Source organism: Dryobates pubescens, chromosome 27, assembly GCF_014839835.1.
Source record: "Dryobates pubescens isolate bDryPub1 chromosome 27, bDryPub1.pri, whole genome shotgun sequence".
NCBI lineage: Eukaryota > Metazoa > Chordata > Aves > Piciformes > Picidae > Dryobates > Dryobates pubescens.
The window spans coordinates 3329824-3349070 of NC_071638.1; the positions used below are offsets into that span (position 1 = coordinate 3329824).

At 44.4% G+C, this 19247-nt stretch overlaps 1 protein-coding gene across 1 annotated transcript; it reads left to right on the plus strand.

The window, feature by feature from the left end:
- Positions 1-951: 951 nt before the first annotated feature.
- NUP50 (nucleoporin 50) lies at positions 952-15324 on the plus strand. The gene is made up of 8 exons (XM_054173808.1): positions 952-1253; positions 3797-3875; positions 4859-4942; positions 7049-7244; positions 8797-9459; positions 10403-10478; positions 12552-12670; positions 14936-15324. Exons 2-8 carry the CDS (start codon positions 3807-3809, stop codon positions 15136-15138), a joined length of 1410 nt encoding a protein of 469 aa, XP_054029783.1. The 5' UTR covers positions 952-1253; positions 3797-3806; the 3' UTR covers positions 15139-15324.
- Positions 15325-19247: the final 3923 nt, after the last annotated feature.

The following is a 19247-nucleotide window of genomic DNA, read 5'->3' on the forward strand; positions in this document are numbered from 1 at the left end:
AGGTGAGAAAAAAGTTCTTCACCGAGCGAGTCGTTCGTCATTGGAATGTGCTGCCCAGGGAGGTGGTGGAGTCACCGTCCCTGGAGGTGTTCAAGGGGAGATTGGACGTGGCACTTGGTGCCATGGTCTAGTTGTGGGGTCTGTTGGGACAGGTTGGACTTGATGATCCTTGGGGTCTCTTCCAACCTTGGTTATACTGTGATACTGTGATACTGTGAAGATGCCAAGGTGTTGCAGCCAGCAAGCATGGCACCCCAAGCGTTACCTGCAAGCACCTAAAACGGGGCACAAGAACTGCATGGTTTAGGTCTGCTCCGTTTAAGGTGCCTTCACTTTTACTGTTACCGTTCTAAGGTAGTACACGATTGCATGATGCAAAACTGCTTGGCAGTCGCCATTTCCTACCTAGAACTACAGCAGAGGACGTTATGTTTGCTCCGGTCACTTCCCACTAGCACGACTCCCACGTGCCACTATACCGCGGGGGAAAAAGGCAGTAAGGGAGCCAAGGCTTTATAGGTCAGGCAAAGAGCCTGGCAGACTACTTCTGCCGCCGTGAACCAAGTCCTGCCCCGTGAGTCAGCAGCAGCTGCAATCGGCCCCGGCCGGGCAGAGGAGGGGAGGCGGGTAGAGCTAGTGCACGATGCGCGTAGCGTCCCAACCACGCGTGACCGTGCGCTGCCTGGTTTGAGGTCTGCCAACCCCCCAGGGCCAGCCCCGCCGCTCGACACAGGCCGGCAGCGGAACTGACGTGACGGCAATTCGAACGGCCGGCGCGAGACCCAGCGCCTTCCGCAGAGAGCATGCGCGGCCCGGCCGGCCTTTGGCAGGGCGAGCCTGGCCATTGGGCCGCGTCGGCCACGTGACCCGCGCCCGAGTGGCCGGTAGTGGGGCCACTGCCTCCGCCCTTCTCCTTCCCCCCGCCGCCCGCTCCGCAGCGCCGGCCGCGGGAGCAGTGGGGCGCATGCGCGTTGCAGGCGGCCGTGGGGACGCGGGCGGATCGTACCTCTTCGGTTTTTCAAACAATTTTGTTCCCCGTCTTTCGGGAGGGAGGAAATGGCGGCGGTCTGACGCCGGCTTAAGCGCCGCCAACTAGCCGCAGAGGCAGAGAGAAGACCGTGGGATGGTGAGCGGGCTCCGGGCCCGGGCAGTTTGCGACCAGACTCCGCCTCCTGCCGGCCGCAGCTTCGGCCCCACAGCCCGGCATCGCGTGGAAGAGCCGCTCCGCATCCCCGAGGGGACGCGCCGTGGGGGTAAGTGGTAGCTCTCTCCTCCCCTCTCCGCTCCCCCGCCTCCGTTCCTGCTGGGATCGCCCGCTTTGCTGCCTTTGACGTGCGCGGCAGGGACGGGACGCACCGCGCCGCGGGGCAGGGCTGAGGCCGGCAGTAGGCCCGGATCCGGTGCTTATGGCGAGCAGGCGGACGTACCGGCGTCCCAGGAGAGAGATCGGCCTCGTTCCCGTCCGGTTGGTGCCCCGCCTGGGGCGCCCGGCTGTGTGCGCTTCCCGCCGCGGGCGGGAGGGTCCCCGCGCGGTTGCGCTCGCTGAAGAAAGCGCGTGGATTTCAAACGGGGCTGAAGAGAAGGGATGATCCTGCTGCGTGTGTCACCTGCGGGCCTCAAACAGGACTGCCAGCCAGGGTGGTGCCCAGTACAGAGGGAGTTTCCCCTTGGAGCCTGCCGGCTCGCTAGGACCCGCGTCGCGGTGCCGGGGGGGTGATGGCATTTTGGCGAGTTGCTGTTGTGAAAGCGCAGAGCTTCGTGTGCGAGGGGGAAGACCGCGTGTGACCGGGAACGGCAGCTAGGCCTTCGGGAAGGAGGCTAGCAGGACTACGCATGTTAAACCAAAGAGCCTCCCCGAAACCGAGGAAAAGGAGAAACGTGGGTCGGTGGCTGCCGGGCGGCAGCCTGGCTTCCGCAGGCGTTTCCTGCCCCGGTGACACAGCGCGGGACGGAAGAGTGTCTGCCGCGTTAGGCGTGCACCGCTTGTTTAGTCTTGGAAGTGTGATGAGATACCAGTGACTTCTTTTGCTATCTTGGTTTTAGGTTGGGCGCTCCGGTAGTGCGGGTTTTGTAGCCTTACGCATAGAGAGGTGACAGTGGTAGAACGCAAACGTTAAATTCGTGTCCTCAAACTGCTGCATTAAGTGGGGCAGCTGTAGTTGCGATGTCGGTTGTAGTAGTTCAACAGATTTTATCCTTTTTTAAATAAAAAAGAGCTGTATCTCAAACGGTCCAGCGCATTTGCTACTAAACGTCATTGAAGGCTGTCAGTATCAGAGGTGGTTTTCTGCTGCTTATTTCACAGGTTAGAAAAATACATCAGGGACGCTCTTGCTTCTGTCTTCATACCTTAGATTCTCTTGTCTTCTGTTTTCAGTGTTGATGTAGAGAAACCATGTAAACACAGGTAGCTGCAAAGAACCTAGCATCAAGGCCAACGGGTTTACCTCTCTTTTATTAGTGGAGAACAGTCTTTCTAGTTAACGTGCTTGTCACGCCTCAGCGGCTGGGTTAAAAGTGGTAATTTGATCTTCCGTGGAATCCCATGGTGTAATTGTAGGTTTAACTAGCCTTTGAGCTCTGGCTGTTACGAAAGAGATGAAATATTGGCTTCCTCTGGTTGCAAGTGTTTGTATACCCTTTATACCCTTGCAGGAAACTGGACTGGGGAGCTGGTGCAACTTTAAAAGATGGTTTGGGTTTTCTTGTTAGTTTGGTTGGTTGGTTTGTTTTCAGTATTTTGTCACTGTGCTACCAAAAGACCCTAATAACTTAACCTTATTTGAGAGGTGTGTCAGACCAAAATTCATGAATTGGACATGTGAGATCTGTAAGACTGCTCTGCAGCTGGATTTACTGCTCTGTTTAAGAATATTTCACCAGCTAAACAAGATTTCTGTAGCCATGCATCATTACCTTTTTCAGCTCTGAAAGTCAGCAAATGTATTGTTACACGTTTCAGTTCCAAAATTAAACTATTTGTGGGTTCTTTTTCTTTTCTCCCTTTTTTAATCTGACCAGGCTGTGCTTTAGTAAAATGGAACTCAGAAGTTAGTACTGTTGCAGACATTCCTTCTCCAAACTTGGATTTCCTTTACATTGCAACCAGCAGCATGATGATTGGCTGCTTACACTAATTGCTCTAAAATCCGTGATACTCCTTGCTTGTCCTCTGGTGAAAAACAAGTCTGATTTATCTGCAGTAGAACTTTTCACATTTCTCATTAGTAATATACTCCCTATCCTGTCTTTTATAGGGAGGCATTGTCTTACTGCCCAAGCTGTCTGTCCAAGTTGCTTCAGTGGGTCCTCCTTGCTGTTAGAGATGCAATAAAACAGCTTGCCTTTCTCTTGCTGTTCACAAAGATGCCATGAGGCAAGATGGAGTAGAATGTGGAATGTTTTAACCAGATTTCTTTTTTCCATCTTTTAATTTTCTTGTCCCCTATTCAGAGTAAGTGGTGACCATGTATATGGGTCCTGGGACTGAATTTCTCTGGCCAGCATTGACACTGAAGGAAATGTATCCCATGATTCAGTTGCATGTTTCTGCTGTTTAAATTTAAGATCAAATAAAGCTTATCACCACAACTTTAATCTCAAGTGCTGTTGGTGGTTGTTTCCAGAATTATTATTAGAAACACTCAGTTTTCAACTGTCCTTCTCATTTTGACCTACTTCTGTATTAACTCTGGCTGCCGTTGTTTGCTCTAAGTAGTGCAAATTGAAGATCACTCTTGCTTGTGCTGTAATTTCTATGCAATTGATTCAGTGTTTTTGTTTTTTTCCTGTGCAGTTGTGTAAAAATGGCAAAGAGAATTGCAGAGAAGGAACTGACTGACAGAAACTGGGATCAGGAGGATGAAGCCGAGGAGGTAGGACATCCGTTAGATTCCACCATCCACAGTCCCCATCCCTGCCCCCTGCATGTAGTAGGATAGTTAAATGCTTCTTAATGGCTTGTTAAAATACATAATCCTTTTGAACACTTAAATTTGTGATGGCTATTTGAGTTCACAAGAAAAGCAGTTTTGATTTCTTGAGACACATTTTCTTCATGTATTAGGGGGGGGGTTCTTTTTTTTTGTTTGTTATTTTGATTTTGTTTTGTTGGTTTATCTTAAGTCAGTAATAGTGGGTTTTTTTAAGAGCTATGTTAATTTGTAGTGCTTAGCTGAATGTCCCTACACAGCCAGGGGAATTCACTGAGCAGTCAAATGTTCCATCTGATTGTAAAAAGAGACCTTCACATTTCGTGTCTCATACTTAGTTATGGCTCATGTGTTATCTCTAAACAAGCTGTGCTAGCTTCTGTGATAATAAAAGTATTAAGTGTAAAAAAGAAAACAAGCAGTACTCTTCCAGAAATTTGAATATAAGAAAACTCAATTTCCTCATTTATTGCAGGGTAGCAATAAATGCTGCCTTTGATAAGACTTGAACAGCAGCAGGCTGAGGGAGACTGACGTACAGCACACATCTCAATATATCTTCTCCAAACTGAAGGCTATATGTAACAGTGCAACACTGACAGATGACCTTCAGCAGAGATATCTTACAGCTTGTTAACACAAAGAAAATGTGGGATTACACACTGTAATAAAACTGAGGTGGCACAAAGGAAAATACAGTACAGAACAACACAAAGAGTTTGGGAAGTATCAGCTGATGTCTCCAGCAGCTGGCAGGCCAGTCACAGTAGTATATTTTATGTGTTTGTCTGCTTTTTAAACTTCTTCCTGGATTTGTTAGAGAGCAGTGTCACAGTTCTGTTCAAAACCTGATCTTAGCCATCTCTATGGACAGACTTCATGCACGCCAAGAATTGGACTAATGATTCCCTAACTTCCTCCTAAAGGTGGGAACATTCTCAGTAGCTAGTGAAGAAGTCCTGAAGAACAGAGACATTAAAAAAGCAAAGCGCCGAAATGTCGGATCAGAGGTAACGTAAACGTCGTAAGCACAAGTAACCTGAGCGTTGGTGGTGTCGCTGGTTTGACTTGGTTGCAAAGTAGGACATCTGTGCCTAAGGTTTTGTTTATTTGGGCTTGCAAAATTGGTGCATAAAGCTATGGTTTAGAAAGCACGTGCCATACAGTCAGGTCACTGTGCAAATTAATTTTCCGCGGCAAGAATAGGTCTAGGACACAAAAAATGGGTAATGCTCATAGTGGGTGATGAGAGATGAGTGTTTTTTAAGTACAAGTGCAGTGTTTCAGACACAACATTGTCTGCAGATGGGTAAAACAACATTCCAGTTGCCCCAGTCTCATTCTTTGCAGAGATGGAAGGCTGTAAATTGAAAGCTACTGGTTATCCATATTGGAGGTCCAGGGTATGCCTCAGAGGCTAAAAAAGTAACAGCCAAACTACTAAGCTGCTCTGAGAATGGATAACAAATGTTTTGTGAAGTGTAGTATTACCTTTTTTTTATCCCCTCTCTGAAGAGCTTTAGTGCCACCTACTCTTTGCATTAAAAAATTGGAAGGAAATTGGTCTTTGTTACAGGTTTAGTCCCTGTGAAAACATTATCCTAGTCCAACCAAACTGTGCTCCTTTCAAAACTTTATTGACAGACATAAGCTGTTCTATGAAACATTCTTTCCACAGGGCATCTTAGAAATAGGACAGAAACTTCACCTATCAGTTAAAATTGCTTTTGGGTTGAATGGGACTAGGCACAATTGGGGACTAAATTATTTTCTCCCACGCTTTTGATTTTTGCTGTCCAACAATGTAAATGAGGAAACTGTCTTATCCCACTTTTGCCTAGAGTAGTTTTAGCCACAAATGTGGTAGAAGGTGCAGTTAATTAAAGTATTGTACTGGAAGCAGGCGATGAAAGAAAGAAATCACAACTTTGACAGGAGGGATTCAGTTGAGAAAGGGAACCAGATGATTGTAGCAATAGTGAGGAGGCTGGGAAGACAGCTGTTACAGACATCAAAGATGGAAGAAGAGCTGGGATAGGCTGGGCAAAGTCTAAAAATCAGAAGAGATGGAAGACCAGATGAGGTCATGGAAGAAACCTCAAAAATATTTACAGAAAGATAAACTTGAAAGTTCCTAAATGGAAGAAAAAGGCTACAGTTTAGCTTGAATGTCCAAAAAGAGAGAGAGGTAGGTAGGACTGATCAGAGAGAGACAGAATGAAAATACTTACCTGGAAATGAGAATCACAGGGCTGCATCAGAAGAGGTAAAACGTGACAGGAAAGAAAAAGAGCTCATGCCATAATGCCAGATACCGGAACAGAACCTGAAATGGTTAAGTTTTGCTGTTTATTCAGTGGCAAAAGCAGATGAAACTCAGGAGCAATTATTTTCCTCTGATGGCTTTCCACAGACATTGAAAATCAACTTCTAGTATTAAAACCTCATTACCCCAAAAGATATTACATGTACTGCCTAAAATGGGCAGTGCCTGTGAGAAACCACTGTATCTTACAAAGACAGTCTTCAGAACCAGGTAAGGGAAAGGCTGCAGAAAGCACACAGGTGATGTCAAATACAGCCTCTTTGCTTCTCTCATCAGTCACACTGAAGTTTTTTGGGGTAAATCCCTGAAAGGTTACATAGGTGACCACAAAGGATGCTCTTTGGGTGAGAGGCTTGAAGTGTTGGATTCTTAATTGCAGTTGTAAATGCTAAAAGTTGCCGAAAAGAAGCCTGCAATTATGTATTGCTGTGTGATTATTTAGGGCAAATAAGATGCTGCGAGTGTCTCAATAGGTAGTCAAAACACATCCGCTGCTCTCAACAACTTTTATGTATCTACTTGCTAGTTCTAGTTAATTGTCATACCAGACATCTGAGTCCTTTCAAAATAGCAGCAATATGTGTCATAAGGAAGTCATTAACTTTGATTATGTTGTTGACTTAGAATAATGGACAAAATGGCACACTGAACTAGAGGAAAATAAATGGGCTATCAAGTGGGGATAGGATTTTTGTGTGGAGGAGATGTATGTAACTGGTTCTCTCTTTCTTCTTTCTTTTTGTTGGTGGTGTTGTTGTTCCCCTCCCTCCCTTCTTTTCCTACTCCGCAGTCTGAGAGCGGAGGAGCTTTTAAAGGGTTTAAAGGCTTTATGTTGCCTTCGGGAAAAGGAGGAAGTGGCTTCAGTGGATTTGGTAATGGTGCAGGCATAAAGCCTTTAGAAGGGCTGTCCAATGGAAGCAGTAGTGTCTCTAGCACTCCTCCTTTCACCAGTTTAAAGACCACCTCCGAAACACAATCAGCATTTGGTAAGTTTACATAGCATGCAACAAGAAATTCAGCCATAAAAATCTGTAAGGGTTAATTTAGTAATGGGGAAAAAGAAAACGAGTGTAAACAACCCTGCAGTTCAGTTTTAAGGTTTTGAGACTTTATTCTTTGTGGTAAGATTGCTTGAAAATATTTTAGGCTGCTGGTGGCACAGGTTATCAAATGCATGCCGTGGGGGCATGCAAGGGGGTGGGGGGCAAATGTATTTGATCTAGTACTGTAAAAGCTTCATAGGCATAAATAGGGATGGAAGACACTGGCATGAGATACTCTCTGAATAGTATGAGGCAGCTGATAACATGTTCCAGTTAAATAATCATCCCAGTTAATTGATTTGAAAAAACCCAAACCCAACCCCCACAAACTAATGGGAAATGTCTGTTTAGAGTAGGGCTGCAGTTTCCTTGTGTGTATTTTTTTAAGGCCTTATTTCTGCAATTTTTTTGCAGTCTTTGGTAAATAGATGCTACATGGCTAAAAAAACTCACCTTTCCCCCGCCCTGTTCATCTTAGAGTGCAAAGTCTTACTGGAATTTTGTCTGTTACATTCATAGCTACATTTTAAGATGCTTGAAATACCTTGGCAACTCTTCCCTCCAGTCTTATGCTTTGGTAGTCCCTCAAGTTCTGTCTCCTGTTGGAAATACAAAATACTAACCGTGCCACAGTGGTTCAGAGTCAGTGGGCCACAGAGTAGAAACCAATTGGCAGAGTTCAGAAGTTAGAGTAACTTTGAGTATTTCAATGAGCTAAACTAAATTAGGAGAAACTTAAATATTTACTGAGGATATTTTTGATTTGCTTGTTAGGGCTTTTATATGGAAACCATGCCAAAGTGTGGAAACTCTTGGACTGCTTAGTATGCTCCAGGGTTTTTAAAACACCATTAGTCAAGAAGTGACTGGATTGATGTTTTGCTGACTGTTACTGTTACAGCTTGGTAAAGCTTGAATTCAGGTTTTGGTGAAATACAAAACTTCTTATTTTTTTAAAATGATACTCTGTACAATATTTCATTGGATTTGTTTTTATACAACTGTGTGCTCCATCTCCTTTGTCTATCCCTGAACCAGCTTGCTTTTCTAGACTTAGGAAGCTTAGATCTGTTCCCAAAAAGTTACAGTATCTAAGTTGCACCATAGTATCTGGTGCACAGTGCTGTGATCCAAGAGAAGGTGCAGAACTGAGCAGCAAGGAATCATAGGATCAATAAGGTTAGAAAAGACCTTTAAGATCATCAAGTCCAACCTGTCACCCAGCACCTCATGACTACTAAACCATGGCACCAAGCGCCACGTCCAGTCCCTTTTTGAACACCTCTGGGGACGGTGACTCCACCACCTCCCTGGGCAGCACATTCCAATGGCCAATTACTCTCTCTGTGAAGAACTTTCTCCTCACCTCCAGCCTAAACTTCCCCTGGTGCAGTTTGAGAATGATTTGATAAATATCAAGAATGTCAGTTAAGCTTTTCTAAGAACTCTGCTTTCTGGGGCAAAAAATGTTCTAATCCACGTTTCCTTGCGCTAGGATCCTCAATGTCAAATGGTCCCACTGCTACTGCGTTCGCTGAGAAGAAGCCTGCAAGTCCAAAGGCTAATGGAGGCAACCAGCCATCCTCATCTGGCTCTGCTCAGAGTAAAGTTTGTAGCTCTAGTGTTTACCACAAACAATTAGCAGCTTTAAACTGTTCTGTGCGTGACTGGATAGTTAAGCATGTAAACACAAACCCACTGTGTGACCTGACGCCCATCTTCAGAGACTATGAGAAGTACCTAGCGAACATTGAGCAGCAGCACGGAAGCGGTAGTGACAGCGGCTCCGAAAGCGAAAGCAGCAAGACACCCGGCACTGAGTCTGTTGCTGCGTTTGGGAGTTCAAAGCTACAGCAAGGATCAACGTTTCTGTTTAACAACAACAAAAGTGGGGATACCTCAGAGAAAAAACCTGATGCTGCATCAGAAAAAAAAGAGCCATCCTCAGGGGCGACATCGAGCGTCTCGTTCAATTTTGGCAAGAGCGTCGACAGTTCTGTGTTGGGTTCTCTTGGTTCAGGAGCGCTCAGTAGTTTCTCCTTTTCTCCTGGGAGTTCAGGTTTGTTTGGAAAAGACACAAACCAGGCTAAGTCTGCCACTGTGGTATCCACCAACGTGTTGGACGCTCAGACAGAAGGTGGCAATGGTGATGAGAAAGGTGAGTTCTATTCAAAAATCACAATTTTAATGGTAGGCTGTGAATTTTTGGGACTTCATACTGCAAGCGTGAAATAGTGCTGAGTGGAATTGGATCAGAGTTGTTCTTGAATTTGAAAGTGCAAAACTGTACCACTAACCTGGAAATACCTCTGTCTTGCATACTGTTTGAGTAACACTAAAAGGATACTGGTGTCAAAACCTGTGTATTTCTCTCGGATTTATACTTTCAGTAAGAGAATATAATCCTGTAGCCCAGTGCAAGACTTTAAGTGATACAGCTTAAAGAAATGTTAATCTTTGAGCCTGCAGGACATTTCAATCCTGCTGCTTTTCCCAATGTGTTTATCAAGAATTCTCCTCAGTAAAATGAGTAAGATGCAGAACCATTTCATACACCTTACTTAATAGAATGGGAGGCCTATAAAGTTACACAGTATCACAGTATCACAGTAGTGACTCTTTACCTAAGGAGGAGAGTACAGTAAACTGATAGAAGTACTAGCAGTAGAGGGACTGAAAAAGCACAATCCTGCCACTGTCTTGGATGTCATTTCTGCAGCTATTTCCCTCAAGTTAAACCTGGCTGGTAGAAGTATTTATTATGCTTTACTAGGACCCATTTGATGAGGCTGTTCTCTGGAAAATGTAATAGGTTCCAACAGAAGATTTTTGACTTGTTTGACTTACTGAGCTTTATAATGGTTTTTGATTGTTTAGTTGGAATTAGGTATTTTTATCCCATTTAAATGGAGCATGAGCATAAAGTTGCTTGAAGGAAGTGGCTGGGTTAAAAGAAAGTAAGCTTTTTCTATAGCTGAAGTGCTTCAGAGCTGAGATTGACTTCAAACGTATTGCCAGGACACATGATGTGTCAAATACAGTACAAAGAAGCTACACCACCAAAACCACAACTTTAACATATTAATGCTTTTTATTTAAAGGAGAAGAGGAGGAAGAGGAGCCACCAAAAGTCATTGTTAATGAAATAAAAGAGGATGATGCTTTCTACTCAAAGAAGTAAGTGACTTTAACTTTGCCTGGTGAACAGAATTACAACTTGGAGAAGAAAATTCAGACCTGTGTATTGGTATTCGGTGGAGAGCATAACTAATGATGTATGCATTCTTGATTTCCTAATTAATAAAGCTTGTTAATGTCCTAGTTAGAAGCCAGGAAGAAAAAGAAGTTCCACTTTTCAAAGAAGCTAATTACAGGCAGAAATTTGTAGGACCTTACTAAAATTCTTCGGACACAGCAGTAATAGCTAGTTTGGGTTCTTCTGATTTTGACAAATGAAGGTGTTTCTGCCTTCAGGTTTTTTAAGTTTAAATTGTAGGTCTTGTACCACAAAAATAACATACTGTACTGCTGAAAAACCAATCAGGTGCTCAGCTGCTTGTGTAGGCTAAAATCAGACACTTCAGTTTGAAAGTGCTGGTTGTTGTATGAAGGAGTGAACAAGTTGCACTTTTAAGTTGAAAACAAGACTGGCTTCACTAGAAGCAGTTTTTCAAAGCATGTTCAGTAGTTCAAGTAATTGCATGTCTGCTTAACACCTAGCACACGATTTGTCCTTCCACAAAAAGGCATTTGCATTACCTGAGAGAGGGCATGTGCTAATTTATGAAGAGTGGCAATAGGTTTATTAGGTCTTGGTTCAGTGGAGCAAGACAGGCTCTAAAACTGCTCTCAAAGTAGCTAAAGATGACTCCACACAGGATTTGGATGGAAATACAGAATATATTGGAAGATTAAATGGAAGTTGCTATTAATAACTACAAACTATAGTGTAAAACACATGAAATAACACACATCCATATTCTGGGCTTAACACAGAACCCCATCAGGCCAAAGCCCTTCTCCAAAACCGGACCAAAACCCCAGTGCTCTTTCTTACCCCCGCCCTCTCCCCATTTCTAGGCTAGTTTGGTCTAGCCAGGCCCAAACTGGCCACCTCCCCCCTTGCTCCCTCCCCAAGGCCCATCAAGGCTGCACTGCACCTCCATGCCTAAGCCATGATTGCACAGTAAAAATACCAGGAGATAAGAGAGGTGCCTCCCTGGTACAAGAGAGGGAAGGTCGAGGGAAGAGCTGACCATGCTGCTAGGTTAAATAGAGTAAGATAATAGAACCATAGAATTGTCAGGGTTGGAAGGGACCTCAAGGATCATCCAGTTCCAACCCCCCTGCCATGGGCAGGGGCACCCCACACTAGATCAGGCTGCTCAGAGCCACATCCAGCCTGGCCTTAAAACCTCCAGGGATTTGGCTTCTACCACTTCCCTGGTCAACCTGTTCCACTGTCTCACCACCCTCATGGTGAAGAACCTCCTAACATCCAATCCGAATCTACCCACTTCCAGTTTTGCTTCATTCCCCCTAGTCCCATCATTATCTGACACCCTAAAAAGTCCCTCAACAGCTTTCCTGTAGCCCCCTTAAGATACTGGAAGGCCACAATAAGGTCTCCTGGAAGCCTTCTCTTCTCCAGACTGAACAGCCCCAACTCTTTCAGTCTGTCCTCACAGGAGAGGTGCTCCAGCCCTCTGCTCATCCTTGTGGCCCTTCTCTGGACATGCTCCAGAGAATTATGGGATGTTGTAAAGAAAATTTTGTCATATCCTGGGTCCACCCCTGGGACTCTCTACCCTTCCCTGGAGGACCCTGCTTAAAAAGAAGAGTTTTATACTTTACATAAAAGTCCTATTATAACTTCAGAAGGGTAAGACAAGTTCTTATGGTTTTGTCGTTAGTGGTTTCAAACAGTAACTTACTGCCACCTCCTACATCCTGAGTGCAGGCTGCTGTGCATTTTACTTTTCACTAGAAGTCATTTCACTACCAAAAGTAATGATGAGCTTTCTCTTTCTGAACTGGAAGTACTAGTTGTAAGCACGTTAAACAAGGTCAGTAATAATAAAGGTTTATGCTACTCCTGATTACTGAGAGTCAGATGTATCCAGTCCCATACGTGTGTGTGTGTGTGTTTGGGAGGTACCTTTGTATTTCATCTCTCAATACCTGTGCAAACAAGGTTGTTTGGGTTGTTTTGTTGTGTTGTTTTGTTGTTTGTTTGTTTTTTTCCTACAGGTGCAAACTGTTCTACAAAAAGGATAATGAATTTAAAGAAAAAGGTGTAGGAACATTACACTTAAAACCAGCAGGAAATGAAAAAACTCAGCTCCTAGTCCGAGCAGATACCAATCTAGGTAAGCAAGCTTCTTCTGGCAGTGAAATTCCCTGCTAAGCATTAGGGTTTGGTTTGTTCCATAGCACAACAGGCTCCATTAGTGAAAATGTTTCTGTGTTTTATTAAACATAATTTTGAGTATTGGGACAAGCAGTGGAATGCCTGTAAGGAGGATTACAGAGCAGTGCAAGGAAGTAAAAGGTTATGGTGTATGTTTGGGTAGTCTTGCTCCCCCCTTTTTTACTAACTTTTCTCCATCCCTGACTTGTGTGTGGCTTAAGAGCCACCGTGAAGCACACATTAGGATTTGATGAATGAAGAACAACAAAGATAGAATCATAGAATTGTCAGGGTTGGAAGGGACCTCAAGGATCATCTAGTTCTAACCCCTCTGCCATGGGCCAGAACACCTCACGCTACATCAGGTTGCTCAGCCCCCCATCCAGCCTGGGTGGGGCTTCTACCACTTCAGTGATGCAGGCCAAGTTTCATTTGTCTGCAGTTCATCCTGAACATGCAAATATTTGTCCATGCAGGCCTACATGCTGGGGCGTAAAGGGCAGCGTTGCATGGATCAGGCATGCAAGAGTTTGCTGTATGCATTGCTCTTAAATGCAGGCTGGTGTCCACCTGTGAGCTTCAGGTGGCTCACAAATGCTAGGTTGACTCTACAGAATTGGAACTACCTGTGTGCAGCGTGATAGTTCCTCAGAGTATCTTTTGAGCTGAACATTAACAGGAAGCTAATCTAAAAGAAGAAAACCACAAACTTTTCTTTCAGGCGTTAGCAGGACTTGACGCAGCAAGGTTTTTAAGGCTCAGTGTTCTGGCTGAAGAGGGTTTCTGCCCTCAAACTGTGCAAATCAATATTCTGATATTCACTGTTGAAAAACCTTGCTTCCCTTCGGTACCTAGTTCCAATAAGCATGCATGTGAGGGTCACATGCACTTGTCAGCTTCCTTAAAATGGAATAAATACTGTGTTTAAGAGACCGTGAGGACTAAAGCCACGCTGTGCTGTAGGCCATTGGTACATGTGGCATCGCTGCCGGTCTGTAATGCACTCTAGGAAGTCTGTGAAGTCTCTGCCAGGCCTATGAAGGGCAGTTTTCAAAACTTCTAAACCATTAACTTCTTTCAGTGGAGATAAGGCATGCCAGCTAAAGGACACTTCTAGGCAGTACAGCTGGAGGTGGATGTATGGCAGAGTGGTCAATTCAGCATTCCTTGGGGTATTTGGAAGTGTTGAATAGCGTGGGTGAAACCTTGCTTTCCTGGAGTTACCTCCTCCTTAACACAAGTCTTGGTTCTTCACTCAGCTGACGCTAGTTTTCATGGTGTTGACTTACATTCCCTCTGCCTTCATCTGAGGTGATGTATGAGGAAATCTTCACTTTTTCTTCAGCTCGTCCACTAAGACATTTCAGCTTGGTGTGTCCAAGCGTTGGTTGCTGGGAGCTTCTTCAGTCATAGTGATGCACACTTACTTTCCTTTCTGCTATCTTCACACAGTGCTCTAATCCTTTCCTAAAAAAAAATTCTCACTGTGTTGAAAGACTGAAGTGGAAGGGAAGGCGAAGAGTGACTTTTCCCTAAATACCACTCCTGTGTTCTGACCCTTTACCAGGTTTACAAAACGTGTGCATCTTCTGTGGAAGCAGCTTTGACTTTGTTTGCAGCTGTTCTAATAGACCACTAATACCGAAGCTGTCCAGCTCGCTCACGTGACTTAACAAGTTGATGCAGAGCTGTTGTTAGTAACCTGGTGACAGACCCCATCAGATGCCTTGCACGATTTGAGGACACAGAGTAGTTTGCTAGCATAGTCAGTCCATTTTAGATTAACATGTCTGTATCTGTGGTAAGGCTAACTTCTTGCTTTCACTGATGAACTGTGCGTGGCGGTCAGTGAATAACCTGCGCAAGCTTAAGCTCTGTGACTTGATTCCTCTCATTTGCTGCCTCTCCCTTGTTCCTTTACCACCCCCCGCCCGTGTGTGTCCCTGCTGTCATTTGATATTCTTCAGACTCCTCCCTTTAAAAAAGGAGGACACAGTATTCTCAGCCATTTCCTCCTTCGTAGTGAGGAAAGAAATCTGAGAGAGCAATGGCCATGAACAGATGGTTAGAGAAGTGTACCGTGACACTTGCGAATTGCCTTCCTGCCAAACACAAACTTAAATCCCCATTTAGTAAGTATACTAACATTTATATTGCAGCAAAAGCTGAGAAGTTGCTAATTGTCATTGTTTGGTTGTTTTTTCTCCCCCCTCCTCATATGCAGGAAACATACTGTTGAATGTTCTCATTCCACCTAAGATGCCATGCACAAGAACCGGGAAGAACAATGTTCTTATAGTTTGCGTTCCTAACCCACCCGTCGATGAGAAGAATCCATCTGTTCCTGTTACTATGTTAATCAGGGTGAAAACAAGCGAGGACGCAGATGAGTTGCACAAAATCTTACTGGAGAAAAAGGAGGCTTAATTAAGTTGCAGTCAGTGATTTGAGGATTTATTGCCAAACTGCTGCTGCTCTTTTTTTTCCCCCCTTCCATAACTTCACTTGAACACTTAACTCTTTACTCTGATATTAAGAACTGTTAAAGGAATTCTGGAAAGATTCTGTGAGGAAAAGCTAAACTAGCTAATAAAAGCTTTAATAGAACACGAGCCTTGGACTGTGCTCCCTCATTTTTCAATCTCTCTCTGTGTGTAGGACCTTTTCTGGATGAAGCACATTGATTTGAAATTAAACCATATATTTTTAACGCTGGTCAGTTTGACCGAACGGACTGAAATCAGAGTACAAAATGATGGTACCAGAGCTTCCTCACAGACTGCAGTGCAATGCAACAGCCTCCTGTTTGAGAAGGGAGGATGGTGAAGTTTAACCTGTCAAAACTGTTTCTAGATTGCAGATTTTTAATTGTGATTGGTCTGTCATATGCTGGTGAGACTCAATGTTTCAAACTCTGTGACAGCACTGTACCCCAACAAGAACAGCAGCGGCGATCCGGTTGTGTATCGTACTGTGTGTTGACTCTTCAGAGATGTGTGCGCTTTGGGGACTCGGAGACTGCATCTCCAGCTATCTAGAAGAAAACTTGCTTGCATAGTCTTGTTCACAGTAGCATTTCATAGAGAAGAACTGTCAGTTCTGTCCTTACTGTAGCAACGAGGTCGCAATGTGCAATAGTACAAGCAGACAACTGGAAGACTGTTTATCTTGGACCATAACCACAGCTGGCTTGCACTGGCTTCTGACAGGTCAGAGGCAAAGGGTTGCACTTCCATTACGGTCCCTCCGAGGTGTTCTTCCCTAGTGCTTTGGGCTGAAGCTGAAACCCCGCAGAGGCAGAGTTGTAAATGTTGTACTTGTCTTGCTACTGGTACTTTTCTGAGGAAAGCTCTTTTCACAAACAGATTTCAGGATTTTTATAGGGTCTTTATATTGCCTCTGGCCATTATCAAGAATACATGCATAAGGGTGTGTGAGTGTGTGTCAGGAATGATTTTTGCCCTGTGCTAAAACTACAGTGCTTTACTGCATTACAGTAAGTAAAGCAGTAGTTGGCAGCTTTAGGGGAAGCTTTCTGTGACCAGCAGGGAGCACTGGGGTTTATCCATAACTTAGTTTTCAGCAGTGTTAATCAACCATGTGGCAATAATTCATTCTGTTCTCAGTTTCCATCTCAACTTTATCAGACCTCATTTAATTATTTAATCCTTTCCTTTCTCATGTCTTGTTTGCTGGAAACTCCTCCTCTACTAATTGTTCTTCTGCTTCACTTCCAGCTCTGGAAACCACTCTAGAGCTACATAATATTAACTTGAACTGCTCGTAGATCTTGTCACATGGACCAGCTCTGGGGAGATGGAAGAAATGTGCCAACCTGCCTCTGGCTAATGCTGCACAGAGGGGGGAAAAAATCCCATTCTTTAAAGAAGCAACATGATGCAATTGTCAGAGGGAGCCTGGAAATGCACGCTAGTATGCTGTGGGTTAGCTGATGAACGAGTTAGCACCATTTGATTAGCCCCGGCACAACTTGCCTGCTCCCCACTGCTCCCTGTGGCAGGACAAACAGCTGCCTTTAGTCCTAAATTCACTGCACAATTCAGGTTATGGCCTTTTTTTCTCCCCCTCTTTAACTGAAAGGAGGAAAAGCTTCCTAGGATCCATGGCTCTCTTGACCAAAGTTCAAAAACAAAGGCCTTTGCTCCTGTTTCAGCTACACTGGGATCACATGAATTGCATTTCTAACAGCCAAACCTAAGGGGAGCTCAGATACCATTTCAAATATTTGAGATACAGACTGGTGCCTTTTTTTTTTTTCCCCCTTTTCATCTGGCTTAGTACTTTAAAAGTAAGTGACATTACTTTCCTCAAAATAATGTGCTTTTATTTACAAACAAGTCTTGCCAATAGCTAAACGGGGCAGCCAAAAGCTGAAGGCAAGCCTGTTAACGGTGTGTGAATGAAAAAGCAGAACGGGGCCTGGAAGTTTATTACAGGCTCAGGTTAAATGTCCAAGGGCTCAGTGAATTTTTGCCTTTGTCTGTGCCTGGGTTTGTGTTTATGTTTGAAAGCTCACAGGTATGTAAGGTTCTTCCTCCATTCAAAGGTGGACCAAGCGACTGAGGGACAAACTGAACTTCCTCTGCCTGGCCTTAGGCTTTGCCTCTGCGGCAAGGCAGGCTGGGGGTTTGCACACACATATTTCTGGTCCAATTCTAGAGCTGGCAGAGCGATTCAAGAGCCAGCGCAGCTCTCCCCTGGTTTTTAAGGGCGTGTGTTCTGAAGGGGAGCTCAGAGGGCAAGGAAAAAGAAGTAGCATTGTAATAAATCATGTTGGAAAAATGAAACCTTACCTATCCATGGCAGCAAGTGATACTTTCCTATTAGCTGTGACAAAGGCTGAGATGAGGCACCCTAATTCTTCAGCGAGATACGTGCCTGTTGGCTAGGGGTTGGTATGCCAGTGGAATTTGGAGTTAATTAGGAGGTCGGACACGTGCATAAACACAGGCTTCTAAACGTTTTAGATAAGGGAGGTTGCCACTGCAAGAGCAGGGAGAGATTTTGCTGTGAATCGGAGAGATTTCAATCACCACCTTTCATACTGACCCTGCAGTTATCTGGACCATGACCCAGGAAAAGCCAGTCATAGGCTTTCGCTTGGTGCTCAGTTATAAAGCAGGACCCTTCTCCAGGACTGTTAGAAAACCATGTCCCCTGATTTTCAGTTTCTAGCTAAGAAAGACTAAAATGCATAAATACCATGAAAGGCCAGAGATTATTGTGAAGAGAAATAGGCCTAGAATCAGCTAAAAGCAAAAATCAGGGGAGACACACAAGTCACTGTACCAATGCCTTTATAACCAGGTGGCACATGCTATTCAAGCAAGGAATTTCATTGGAATTCCAACTCAGTGAGGCATTCCTGTGTCTGGGTAGATGCTGAACAGCTGGATCTTAGATATGCAAGCTTCCTCCGCAGTTTGAGGCAATGCCATCACTGTTTCAGCTGTACATAGGTGTTGGAGTGTCTTACGGCTCGTGCGTTCTTCCTTCTGCGGTTATCTCTTGGAGTTGCAGCTGCTTCGAATTCGCTCGCCTCCCCCAAGAGAAACATCAAGATCACTGCTCCCTTTAATGTTCAGACTCATCTGTAAGGGAGATCATTACGCTTGGTTTGACTTCTACTTCAATAAATTGCTAAATGCAGGGTTGTTTTGGGGGTTGTAATGTACTTAAATGATCTATCTGGGAGCACGACGACGTCTTACCATCCCTGTGAGCTGATGCATATGAAAGATGAAAAACTTGCAGTTCAGATGAACATGTTGTAGAATGTAAACCAGTTAGGAGGTGTGCTTTTACTCTTTAAGAACTCAGCTCCCTTTGCAGCACTCTAACAGTTAAAAACGTCCTTAAAGACTTACTTTCTGATGCCTTAACTTATTTGCATTTGCTCAAATTCTGTAGCTGGTGCCTGTGTGCAGAAATTAACTGACATGGAACAAAAGTGGCATGAGCTAGTAGAAATCCAATGGAAATGCTGAATGTGATGATTTGTAAACTCTTAACAGATTTCAAACTGCCCTGAATTTTTCAGTGGACCCTGAAGTTTCACATAACTTGTCATGTAATAATGTTTTCATTAGGTCTAATGCATTGAGGAAGTGTAACAAAACAACAACAAACAAAGAAAACCACCATGGAAAATGTGAATAAACGAATGGGAGATGTGTGTCTCATGTGCATCACTTTGCTGTAGTCATAAAATCAGGTTTTCAGTCAGTGGCTTGCAGGTGAACTGCCTGCACAATCCCATTCACAGCTTTACGGCTGCCAGAAGCAGCAACAGGACAAGAGGACACAGTCTCAGGCTGCGCCAGGGGAGGGTCAGGCTGGATGTTAGGAAAAAGTTCTATACAGAAAGAGTGATTGCCCATTGGAATGGGCTGCCTGGGGAGGTGGTGGAGTCACCATCACTGGAGGTGTTCAGGAGAAGACTTGATGGGGTGTTTGGTGCCATGGGTTAGTTGTTTGGGTGGTGTTGGATTGGTTGATGGGTTGGACACGATGAT